At 41.2% G+C, this 13,092-nt stretch overlaps 1 protein-coding gene across 2 annotated transcripts in view; it reads right to left on the bottom strand.

Annotated features, from left to right (window-relative positions):
- unc80 (unc80, NALCN channel complex subunit) overlaps positions 1-12,807 on the bottom strand; it is a 167,587-nt gene extending 154,780 nt beyond the window's left edge. The window contains exons 1-7 of one of the 2 annotated variants that reach the window (XM_065429703.2): positions 12,235-12,806; positions 11,614-11,662; positions 9,496-9,516; positions 8,436-8,515; positions 5,390-5,621; positions 2,356-2,614; positions 1,721-1,815 (exon numbers count right to left, since the gene is read on the bottom strand). In XM_065429703.2, coding sequence (XP_065285775.2) covers positions 1,721-1,815; positions 2,356-2,614; positions 5,390-5,621; positions 8,436-8,515; positions 9,496-9,516; positions 11,614-11,662; positions 12,235-12,326 — 828 coding nt within the window. In that variant the 5' untranslated portion in view covers positions 12,327-12,806. Of the gene's footprint in view, positions 1-1,720; positions 1,816-2,355; positions 2,615-5,389; positions 5,622-8,435; positions 8,516-9,495; positions 9,517-11,613; positions 11,663-12,234 lie in introns of both variants that reach the window. The other variant, XM_065429704.2, reaches the window with a different exon arrangement.
- Between the last annotated feature and the right edge of the window lie 285 nt (positions 12,808-13,092).

Consider the following 13,092-nt stretch of genomic DNA (forward strand, 5'->3'; position numbering starts at 1 on the left):
ATGTGCAATGCAGAGGTTGCAGGTTCATCTCCCACCGATGACAAGTTATCTTTTCATCCATTTTCATTTTCCCTTTTCCTCATAATTTTCTAGATTTCAATTTAAACCACAACAAATTACCCGTATGCTTTCCTTGTCTTCACCGCTTGTTGGCTCCATTGCCTGTTGCACGTAACAATATGGTTGTAACTGACGAAAATTGAGCCATTTTGTTTCTCTTCTTCTTGAACTTTCAGTGCAGCTTAGCAGTAGTGTTGAGTTTTTGCACAATATAAATTTGTGCTGTTTTTCTGTAGTTATTCTTCGGTTATGCTAATGCACTTGAACTGGCTTGAACCATTTTTTTTTTTCACAATGGAGTTGAACCAAAACTGAACCATTTCCAGTAAACTGCGATGAAAACTGGAACAAAAGAAGTTTCGGTTCGCCACTCTGTAAAAGACTAGAAAAACTACCCTTCATTTGTGGAAAACAATCAACAAAGCTTGCATACAGGTCGTCATAATCAAAACGTGCGTGACTGTGAAAATAACATAAGGCATTCGACAAAAGGAACATCCTGTGTATTACTACCAGTTGTCCCGTTGTCACCAGTACTTTTAATGTGATAGCGTTAAGGGCCCCGTGTCGCAGAAAATCCGGCGTCGGCGTCCCGCGTCCGGTGTCCAGCATCCCGCATCTGGCGTCCAGTGTGAGACGTCATTTTGGCAAAAATATTTCGAACCATGCGTACCACACAGACCCTCCATGTTGAGCAAGGTAGTTACTGAAATAACTGAATTTCTCAACGTAAGATATGTAGAAAGATCATAAAGTACGACTTACAACTTACAGGCATGATAGCGCCGGACTGTAATTTGAATATACGAGAAAACTTAATTATGTTAAGCAAAAACTAAAAAAAAACTAAAACACTTTTCCCAGCATTTCTACCATTCATAGACTGGCCACAGCCTACCAGATTTGCGCGCTCAAATCTCAAAGGTCATCGGCGTGCCCGGTTCCTTGCAACACCTCCAGATGGCGCTCGTCTAAGCCGGATCACGGCCCACACGAGGCTGCGTTTCTAGCAGGAAGCTCGCCTTTGCGCACAGCATTCACCACCAGCGTTTTCCGGTAAACATTATGGTTACATAAGCTGCAGTTGCCAGGAAGCGTGAGAAGCAGTCAGGGATCTTTGAATGCTATTGCTTTCCACTTTTAAAAGCAAAGCTTACATGTCCTCCAAATTTTTTTCACAATGCCTAAAACACCTTTGGAAATAAACAAGCTTTCAATCATTCAGATGACAAAACATTAAGAGAGCCATTAAGAAAGCTGTTGAATGCACTGATAAACAGCCACATTAAGCATCACTTGATGTACCCAGTATTTACTGGCAGATACCCAGTGTCTGTCCTTACCCTTGCATATCCTTATCTCAGATTTTGCTTGTATAATACATTGTACCCCAGTAATTTGGCTATACAAATTAATCAACTAAAATGCAGTGCCATGAATAGTGAAGAGTCCACAGCTGAATGTTGTATTTTTTCGAACTTAAGCACCCTTCCCAATTATGAGGAGAGAAATGCTGGAAAGAAAGACGCATGCTAATGCTTTGCCTTGATTCTAAGAATTCTTTCCAACTTTGGACATCATGGGCATTAAAAATTGTGCCGTTTACAGAGAGTAAATATTGTATTCTTGCAGCTGTACATTCACCTTCAACTTTACTTACAATTGCGGATGCTGACGACGCTCTGCTTGTCAGCATGATGTCAGGAGAGCCATGGTCACTACCCTCGTTTTCATTCGTGCCTGTTTTCGCCGATTCTAAGGAACAAAAGCAAATGGTAGGTTACGTCACTTTAAGATGATATTGAACTGAACCTAAGAGCTTCTGCTGCTAGGTGTTTTTGATTCAGTTTAACCCCATCTACACTACCAATACAGTGTTTGGGCTGCGCCATTAACGGCAAAATGCTTGCATGGGCACTTTAGTACCCATGCATTTTTGCCAGGGGTGTAACCAGGGGAGGGCACACCGAGCTCGTTGTAACACCCCCCGCCCCTTGAAGTTTTTGGGCACCAGGAATACCTGGCATAAAATGGCGGGTGATGACACCAGTCTGCCCCTCCCCATCCTTCGGTCAAGTGAGCCCTCCACAACCCCCCCCCCCTACCCCAACCCCAATTGCTAAAAAAAGATTCCTGGCTACACTGAGCTTTGCATTCTGCCCTTATCAGAATGATGATGGTGTGATGGTCATGAATCAAACATGTGACCGTGCATGCAGCAGCAGAACTCCATGGCTAGTGAGCTGCCATGACATGTGGCAATGAAGAAATTGAAGGGCAGAAAAATGCAGAGACCTTGCTTGCGAAGTTTCGCGGGGGCTCCCCCAATGAAGACATCGCCATATTCGTGTCGTCGAAGGTCGAAGTCAGCCCTGCGCACAGCACGCATGGCATGACCGTGCGGCTGCACAGGGGCAGTGAAGCAGGAAACAGCAGGGTGTCGGTGCTCCCACAAAGGCTCCCAGATGCGAACTCCATTTTCCAACCGGAAACTCCCCACAAAATCTGACTGCTTCAGGAATGGAATTAGTGGGGCAAACAGGTATACAAAGACCTGGAACACATGAAAGAAGGAAGGGAACATGTGAAGAATGAAGATAAGAAGAGATCATCAATCAATGGCATTCCAAAATTTCTAAACACGTATAGCAATTTAAATATTAATCAATCAAGCATTACTATTGTGAAGAGGCTTTCTTGTAACACAGTCTGGCAACAAGGCTACAGGCAGGAACAGCGAGGCAGCATGATGGAACTTCTCAAATGACACCAGAAAAAAGCTTTTAGCGCTTAATGTGCCAAAGCCAGAATCTGATTATGAAGCATGCCCCAATGGGGGAGCTCCAGATTCACTTTTACCACATAGGATTCTTTAACGTGTACCCAATGCATGGTACGCAAGCGTTTATGCATTCCACCCCCATCGAAATGTGGCTGCCCTGCTTGGGATTGAACCCACGACCTCAAGCTGAGCAGCGCAAAAAACGCCAGAGACCAGCGCACACTGAGCAGTGGTGATGTTGCCAGGAAGGTGTGCGTGATCTTTGTTACAGTAGTCGTTTATTTAAAAATATACAGAAAGCTACCTGAACTTGAAGGGATTTCGAAAATCTTCTTTATAAAAAATTTGGCACAACTTAAGTATGCTAAGCTTATTCTAAGCCAAACAAAGGCCCCCTAACCAAGAATTTAGCTTGACAGGTCTCGTCTTAAAGAGAGCATAGAGCATGTACTTGTGTACTGATGCATGTGGTTGCTTGTCTACAAAAGACTTCAGCCTGTAAGGCATTCCTTTAGGGCTAGTATAACGTAAAAGAAGAAGGATATCAGAAGCAATAATAGCATAAGTTTAAGGTATGAGAAGCATTTACTTATTCTACCTGAGTATGAAGAAAACCAATCCAGCAAGTTGAGACAAGTCTAGGCATTCCACTCACAGTGATCTTGATAGTTGTTGAAACCCTCCTGCAGAAGTTTAAGTAAGGGCGCAGCAAGGACCCTGGCCAATCCATAAGGAAAAAGCGTCGGCCAGAAATTACGACTTAAGTACATAAAGTCTCATAACCTCAAAAAGGTGGTGAGTATGCACGACATTAACGTGGTATTTTCTGCCCCCCAACAAGCTCACTTGTCTTTGCCTAGACAGCCACAGCGGGTGATAAAAAAAATGAGGTTGCCAAAAAAAAATCCCATTTTGCCCTTTGTGAAATGCACTAGTGGAGTGATACATGACATTTAGTTGTCCTGTGTGAAGAGATATATCGATCAAGCTGGAAGGTGTGTAAATGACTGATTCTGGGAGCACGCCTTGAACATAAGAAAGGATAAACGCACGCATCTGGTGGAGCACATGAATTCTTACAGTTGTGAGGCACTGTTTTGGGAATCAAAGATTTTTTGGAAAAAGCTGCAATGAGTACACCTATTTGTTAAAAGAAGGATTTAACATAAAAAAAGAGGGGGGAGGGCTGCATCAGTGAGTTTTCTGTTTCCTTTGTACACGAAAGAAACCAGATTCCTCGAGGCATTTCATTAACACATCTGCGCATGTGCATAACATGTATATATATTTCGTGACGACGTTGTGGAATAAACAGCTGAGAGTAGCGTTTGTCCCTTGTCCATCCCCTTTTATTTCATACTGTTTTCTTTTTCTTTTTTTTGTACAGGTGTGCGCTCATTATTTATGTCAAGTATTTGCCAACTAGGCCCTCAGCAAGTCCATTTAATTCAAGAGTGGCAGGGGAGTGGCAGGGACTCTATTCAACGTTACCCTCACACAAAACAGCCTGTGCAAGCAACTTTTGCAGAAATGCGCACAAAAATGGAAGATTTAGTTTTGCAAGATAGACAGATTAAGGTCTCCAGAATAGCTGAGAAATTGGGGGTCACTATAGGGTCAGTTTCAAAAATTGTTTATGGAAAGGTGGGCATGTTAAAGAGAAGGGCAAGATTGGTTCTGAAAATGCTGACAAAATTTGAAAAGACTATGAGGCTTCACTGCTGTCAGCAGAACTTGGAAGTGCTCCATGATGACTCATTTGATAACTTTCAGAGAGACAGGAGTCTATCACAAAGATGCCAAGTAAAAAATGGAGTCTATGCAATGGCCCACGTCATCGCCCACACCCGAGAAATCCAAGACAAAAATATATGTTAATTGTCTTCTGGGATGCAGAAGGAGCTTTGCTTCTGCAGTTTATGCCACATAAGGCAACATTGAAAAAGGCATGTTATGTCAATACACTGACCATTTCGAGGGAAGCAGTCAAGGAGAAAGGACAAGAACTTTTCAAGCATAGCTACTTAGGTTAGACTGCAAATATCTCAAAACAGAAGCAAACTTCCTGACAAATAAACTGTGGTGATCAATAAGTACCACTGCTGCATTAACCTAGCATTCGAGCGTAGCTCAAGATTACAACATGCTAGCATGCCTGGCATGAGCGGCTGCATTAACTTGCTGCTTTTGGGACTACCAACACTATGAGTTGCCGGCTCCAACAAACAGCTTGTGATCGCAGAAGCTACCCGCATGGGCCACCTTCACAATTCAGTGACTACACATGACTGAGTTTAGCCACACAAGCATCAGAACAGTGATGCAATCATCATGTTGGTGACTGCTGTCAAATAAAACAGTGAAGTAATAAAACAACTATTCTAATAGAAAGTGTGTGCAAAGCCACTTCGCGCATGTTTGCAACTTCCAGTTTCAAGAAACACTCAAAGCTTTTGCATTCTTTCCTCTCAAAAATATAGGGCTATTAAAGTAGTGCAATTTTTCTTAATGTATGAACGAAATGACTTATGTAGAAGGGAATGCCACCTGGATGACGGTGATTGGGAAGATGTACTGGCTCTTATCAGGCAGCTGGCCAGTCTGACTGTGCTCAGCATCGGTACACTCTTCAGCAGCATCCAGCAGGATCCAGTGAAGAGTGTATAGTAGCTTGGTCTCTGCTGCTCCTAGCTTCTCCAAGCAGCTTTCCTTTCTTGCGTACAGCAGGGCAGCACAGCAATGCATCACATGAGGCAGAGCTGCCCGTACCAAGCGCCACCTGGTGACAGAAATAATGTAACAGATTAAGCAAAGAAGACACAAACATTTACACAAAGAAGTATCCCACTTGCTTAATATGCTCAGTTTACTGATGCTTTAGAGGAGTTTATGCTTTTATTTGTAACTGCATTTTAAAATTATGTGGCAATTTGTCAGCTAACATGTATGTGGGAATGAACAACTTGAAGAACTGATGGGTCAAAATGATACCCAATGACAGCAACCTTTAATCAGCAAACATCACAACAATAATAGCAATATATTTACCAAGCTTGAGGCATGTTAAGAATTCTCTTTGTCGAGATCACAAGCTATGTAACCATCTATAGGAAAGTATGAATCTTGTAGCACTACTTTAAGAATATAGCAACTTCCCATTGTTTTCTAAATGGTCTGTGTCTTTTAGCAAATATAATTTTTACATGCAAAAACAATAAGTAATGGCACTGGAATGCACCCTCTTTTGATAGTCTCCCCTGATGGCCTTCTTTAAATAATACTCTACAAACACTCCACACCAACATGAAAGGAAACTTTTTCTGCGTTCAAAGAATCATTCTTGCAAATGGCAAGCCAGAACCTCACTCACTGTTGTTTGCTATATAGTTCTTGAGTTGGGAAATCCCAAGGATGAAACTTTATTTCACTGAAGGAACAAGAACAGTTATTGGCTTTAAACAGAAATCCTGCTGCAGGAGCACAATGAAAGCAATGGAAGCTGACCTTAAAAATCATTTTGAACACTAATGAATGCTAAATAACATGCTGTAGAAGATGGTACAGATGCTTCCTCATTATATCAGAGATCAATCTTCAGTGTTGCATGTTTGTTTTGCAACATAATGTGACCCCATGTTCTGTAGGACAGCACATAAAACTCCTTTAACGTTTAAGAACCCTTGCAACCTAAACCTTTTCTAAAACTAAATTTTTCAAGCAGTAAATGATTCAAACTTTTCAAAAATAAATTATAAAGAATTATCATTATTAACATTGACAATAATTACCATTTATCATTAACAAAATGAATTTTTGAAAAATTTCTCTAGGATGGAGTTAGTTTTACAAAATGAAACTTTTCGTACTCCTAACCACATCAATATGCTATGAAGGAAACCTACATATAAATATTAAAAGAAAAATTTGGCACTGGTCAAGGATGCAAAGCTAGGATTACTGCATCTCTAGAGTAGGCAGCCTGCCTAATCCAAAAGCTAGCAAGTGGCCATACAAGGATCACCTAATTGAAAACTAAAAGCAGTGAAAGCAGAAATAATGTGGCAAATGCATTTTACAGATATGTAGAAGTCTGCAATGCGGAGATTGCTTCACGAAGTGAAAAGTTACCATGCATGTGATTGCAGAAGATTGTTACAAATGGAGCCCGCGTTAGTTTCTCAACAGACAAGCTTTGTAGCTGGAGAAAAATTTGTCCTAAACCAGAAATAAGAAAACCCAGGACCTCTCCCCGACAATGGCAGAAAGCGTGGATAGTTGGTACAGTGAATTACCTGGCCAGGCAGTTGGACTGATGGCCTGGCCAAGCCAGATTGCTGAACTAAATTTTCTTTTTCTCTCTACCAGTTAGAAGTTCGATTCTCAGCCACTACTATGACTGTCACTTACAGGGCTCTTCAACAATCTGGTGTATGACAAATTTTTCTTTCCTAAAAGCACCTCTACTGTTTCCAGGTTTTGGTAGAATTCATTTGATTAATGTTGTTTTGGCTTCCAGCCAGTCTGAGTTGATTAATTCAGCCTCACACAAACACATCCCAGTCTTTCAGATAGCTCAATCCATAGAACAGCATGGCTAGTCAGCTGGTGATCCCAGGTTTGATTCCGCGACCAGGATATACATCTTTTCTGGCTACAAAGGTTGTATTACAAGAAACCCGTACAGGTTCTCCTAGGAGCATTGTTGCTATAATTGTGTGAATGACAAATATTCCATTCGTATACAGTCTCTTGGTGGAAGTGCTAGAAAAAATTTATTTTGCCCAATAACATGTCGGCTTTTATATGTAAAGGATTATGTACTAGGAGTAACTTCTGCACAGTAGAAATTGGGTTACTCTGAGTTATACAACCCTAAAACAAGCTCACATATACCCGTATTTACTCGACTTTATAGTGCACTTCATTTTTGAAAAAACATACTAAAAGAATGACATGCACATCAGATTCAAGTACAAAAGAAAATCTACGATAGCGACAAGGCCTCATAACTGACATTAAACATTTCTGTAATCCAGTCCAATTCACATGATGTCGCAATATGTGTGAGCTGGGCTAGGTTTATGTCCACTCACCAAGTTCTTTGTTGACTTTCGCATATTCTGAATGGTAATGTTAGGTTGCCATAGTCTGCAAAATGTTTGAGAAATAAGTCTCTCAAATGTTATAGACAATACCAAGGATGAGATGCTCTGGGTTGTTGATATTGGTGAGGAGGCCTCGAAGATCGAGCAATGATGAGCAATGATCAGTGATGCCGATCTACAGCAGCTTGGATACATTAGGTTCCTCATTCCAAATAAAAACAAATCGCAATTACTCCCTCTCTTATCATAAAAATCTGGTATGTCAGAAATCAATGGCATTGCATTTATAATTTCTTGAAATATGAACATGAAAGTGAATGTTACAACTGACAGCAATGCATTGTTGATTTCTCATTGTGAAAATTTCGTGACCTTTAGAATTGGGTAAGTACCGTACTATCACTGCAGCACACATTTTGCTGAATTTAGCTCCACATTCAAGATTAATTATTCTAGCCATGTAAGCAGGAAGACAAAGAAACACAAACCTCTTGATGCTCTTGATAGCAACAGTCAAACTGGGTGATAAGCCGAACTGAATATTTTGCACCAATACTTTCTCAAAGGACTGGAAGTAAAAAAAAGAAGGCAGACATCAGTATACACGCAGAAAAATGCATGGCACTCTGTTGACAAAAAAATGAAGTGGTGGCACAACATGAATCTAACTAGAGGAACAGTGCAGTGAAACACCGGTGTTATCACATTTCCCTACCTCTTGGCCAATCGTAGTTATGCAGCATTATTATAAAAGCACTGTTACTAGTTGTATATGTGCATGTCTTCAACTTTTGCATAATCAGTTGGCACCTCTATTCAGGCACTGAGTGTTGGCTGACATTTCATTTCTTTGCTAAAATTGTGAGGTGCATTGAAAAGTTACCTTCATTTATTACATACCTCTAGAAGCACTGAGCACCACTGCCTCAGCATTGTTCATATCATAGCGGAATAGCAAGACTCTACCTTTCGCCACCTTTGGTACTACCATCAAGCTCATGATATCTTCTAACGTGAACTTTCTTGTCTGTTTATCACTAGCCAGCAAGAGCCCTACCATTACACAGGCAGTGGTTATAGCACTAGTAGTATTTATTGTACTAATAACAAAGGACAAAAAGGAGGGGAGGAAAGGAAAGGCCACGTGCACTGCAACAGTCTCACTTGTCAGTGGACACCTGAACTGTCCCACAGCCATGAACAAAATATAGGGGGAGGGAATAGAGAACCGGGAGAGGAAAGTTAATAAAGACAGACAGTAATTACACCAACACTGCACATAACTTTATCACAGCCAAAGTAGTACCTGCAAAGTTTAGAATCTCCTCTCAAACATCATGCCTTCTGTTTTATTTTCCAGCTGGCTGCTCTAGCGTTATAAGATGAACTTTCAATGTGCACTGAAGCAGAATTTTTCCTAGGACAGTGGGCTTCTTCCTTATTTACTTACTTCTATGACACACCACAAGAACTAAACTGCAAAACATGGTGCTGGTACACAATACCTGAGCCCCAATCAGGCAGGAAGATAAATTTTGAAATACTCACCTTGCATGCTTCTCTTTGCTCCTGAAAAACGAAAGTAAAAAGTGTAGGCTTTAAAAAATGTTTTGCAGTTCACTTACAATCACAAAAATATACAGTCCAAGACTAAGAAATTCCAATAAGTAAACGCAGATAGAGAGCTCCAGCAGAAGCCTTTCTCGATGAGCACAACTTTTGCATTAATAAAGGAACTGTACATGATGCTATTTTTTCTGCAGAAGAACTATGATGGCATGGCAATTAAAATTATTGATATATTATTTACCAAGAGTGCAGTAAATGTTGGTCTTTTTCATTAGAGATATAAGGAATATATATATATATATATATATATATATATATATATATATATATATATATATATATATATATATATATATATATATATATATATATATATATATGGCAAAGCTTCACCATTTTTCAGTGATATTTTTTTTTAATCTCATCTCCACAGGCACTAGAGTGCTACAGCGCTATACAGAAGACAGCACTGCAATGCTGGCTTTATATCCCATGAACCAATTGGTTCACAAGAAAGTTGCCCTCAGTGAGAAATGTAATACAGCATGTCATGGGTGTTAATGTTGTAAGAAGGTACGACCTATAATACCTGAAACAATTAGGCACATCTTTTGTCAAGTGCGCAAACATATAGCGATAGATGCTTGAACTGAGCAGATGCCAAGCTACATAGTAGGGCTTCAGGGGTGCTCCTAGTACTGGAAAGCTTTGAGAATGAAATCAACATTTCTCATCCTGCAGGGCTTTGCAGTGCAGACAATTCGGTGGGAGCCTTGATTGACACAAGGAAAAAATTCAGCCAATGTTAAATGCACGCAGCATGGTCTGTACCTACTTCAGAAGAGCTTGACATAACATCTAATGAATCCTATTCCTGTATTCACCAATTACACCACATGTAAATTTAATACACCGCACAGAATGGTGTTAAAGTCCAGCTGTTGCACAATAGAGGCACAACATTGTTCAGCTCAATGTTTCCCATTTTTATCAGGTAACTGTCTTCAACATCTAAAGGTAAACATATTCAACGAACGTTTCGTTGACTCTGTGACACTTAAAGCAGTGAAAACTTGTCCAGCCAAGTTCTCAGGGGAGAGGCCCGACGTTTTCAAGGCTGATTCTGCCTCCTCATCAAGGATGGCTGCTCAAGCAGTTATTGAGACAAAAGCTTTAACGAAGTTGCACAAATTTTTTGTTTAGCTTTTCTGGCTCATTTACATAACCATAACTCCAGAATCAATTTTTCGAACATGCAACAAATCATGAACTAAAATATTCTTTATTGTGACAACTTCAAAAAGTATGCCAAATTTCTTGCCATAGGGTTTGTTTAAAAATCGTCTCTGTACATCACAAAAATTGGGGGGTGAGGTCGTATGGCATCACTGATGCATGGGTTGGTGCAGTAGTCAAAGCTGCATTGCGATCGCCTTGCCAAAAGCTTCAGACGGGTAATAGGGATGAGAACGAAGGGCGCTGCACATTCAGAGAGAAGGGGACCAAGCTCATTAGTCCTTGTGCAATGCAGAGAAGCGCAGACTTAAAGAGGAAGGAGTATAGTTAATATGGCTTGCATCTAGATCAGGCTTACCAGTGCATGTGTCAGCCATTTGTGACCACTACCTCTGATTTTCTTAATGTGCAGAGATGTTTCGTAAGCAAACCCTATGCCAAGACACCATGTTCTATGTGGTGCCCATATTGAAACGGTGACCTTAAAAGAGGATATCACAAAAACTCTCCCACTGAGCCTTTTTATACATCTAAAGAGCTGTAAATCTGAACTATTTTATGCTAACATGAAACATGTACAATGTGCAACATAATGCCGGTGGAAATGCCCCAATTTCCTTGGCCCAGCAGAATGCCTGTGTAATATTGAAAAACTGGCACCAACTGTACGTTGCACCGTCTACACATAAGTGGGCTTAATTTATAAGCTTTGACAAAGCGGACTACATTGAACATCGTCTCATTGAAAGCGTTAAGAACCTGCCGTGCAGGACAGAAGGCCCTGCATGCACACGTTCAGCTAGTTCAATGAAAAATTGCATTTTTTGCTGTGAATTAGAACGGTCAATTAAGGCACCGTACCATCGCTGATGCGTCATGGGCTTTGCCAATTTTTGGACGTATGAATGGGCTGAAAAGATAAAAATAATACGTATAAGTGGTACGCTATACAAGACTAGCACGTCAATCCGGCTGTCATGCAGTTAGAATTGGGAATTTATATATAATCAATGGATAAACAATGTTTAAAAGAGGAAAAAAAAAAGAGTCAGTGTGCAAGAGGAGTACAGTTCAACAGTGTACAATGCGTGCAGATACCGGTGGCCCGAATACACGACATAAAGAGAACGCAACCCCCTCCGCCGATCAACAATTAAACTGTGACTGAATTCGCAAGCATGGCATATATATCGGCATAGCTGTGTAGCACGTATCAATTAGGTACCGAACGCTTCAGTGACGAAGGTGCGAGCACACCAGGCAACGTACAAAGCTTGACTTTTTGAACTACTTAGAGTTATATGCAAGAAACGAAGAGCTGATTAGAGAATTCATGGGTTTCACTACATACGCACGACGCTACAACGCAGTAGCAGAGCGCACACGGGACGTTTGCCGGCAATAAGACACAGCAGAATCAACAGACAATATTTGCCGGAGTGTTACGCACGCGAAAGCGAATTTGGTCTTTAAAAACTATACCTTGTCTGTCGCCAGAGAAACGTTTGTATCGGCAGAGGCACTGACAGCTCGTCGGGTTCATGTTGATCCTCTTCTAGTTTCCGTTTCGGCATACCGACTGAATCTTGCAATAAAAACCTAGGACGTTTTCGTTGCAGGGTGATTTAACGTACGTTCTACCAAGCAGTAACCAGGATGTGGAAGAGAAAACAATGGGAATGTTGGGGAAAAAACATTCGTGTTAAAGGAGCTCGCCGGCGCCTCTTCACGTATTGTCGTCCATCTTTGCCTGGATGATCCCCCGCATCCGGAGAGCACGTGACCGCGCAGATTCCATCCGGCCGCTCGAGCAAGAGAGCGCCGCCGCGACAACGGGCCGCGGCACCTTTGGTACAGGCGGTTGGTATCGCGGGCGACACAGCCAGTACTGCACGGAATCGGCTTACAATTTCACGTATATATTTCGGCGAGCGATATTCTTTTCGATGCGGACATGGTCACGTCTGGTTAAATGCACGAGATGCTTCACTGTGCAGCACACTTGTGGAGTAGCATATCTGAAGCAGGTTCCGTGCAGTCAGCCGTATTAGTTTGACGTCCTAGTAGCAGTACGTGCCCTACGATCGCTCTTTCCTCGCACTAGACTACGTGAGCATTGCGTAGAATGTATAGAGTTCAAAATACGTAACTACTATACAAAGCGAGACGATGTAGACAAGTCTATATACTTCCCAGTTACACAAGCGCTTTTATGGAACTAATCGGGAAAGCTTATGGACTGTCATTGGCGATGATCAAAAGATAGTGTCGCTACATTTGACAGCATTTGTTAGACCCTATAATGCGCCTATATTTAATATTATGTGCTAACAGTCATGC

This window comes from Dermacentor albipictus, chromosome 1 (assembly GCF_038994185.2).
Source record: "Dermacentor albipictus isolate Rhodes 1998 colony chromosome 1, USDA_Dalb.pri_finalv2, whole genome shotgun sequence".
Classification (NCBI taxonomy): domain Eukaryota; kingdom Metazoa; phylum Arthropoda; class Arachnida; order Ixodida; family Ixodidae; genus Dermacentor; species Dermacentor albipictus.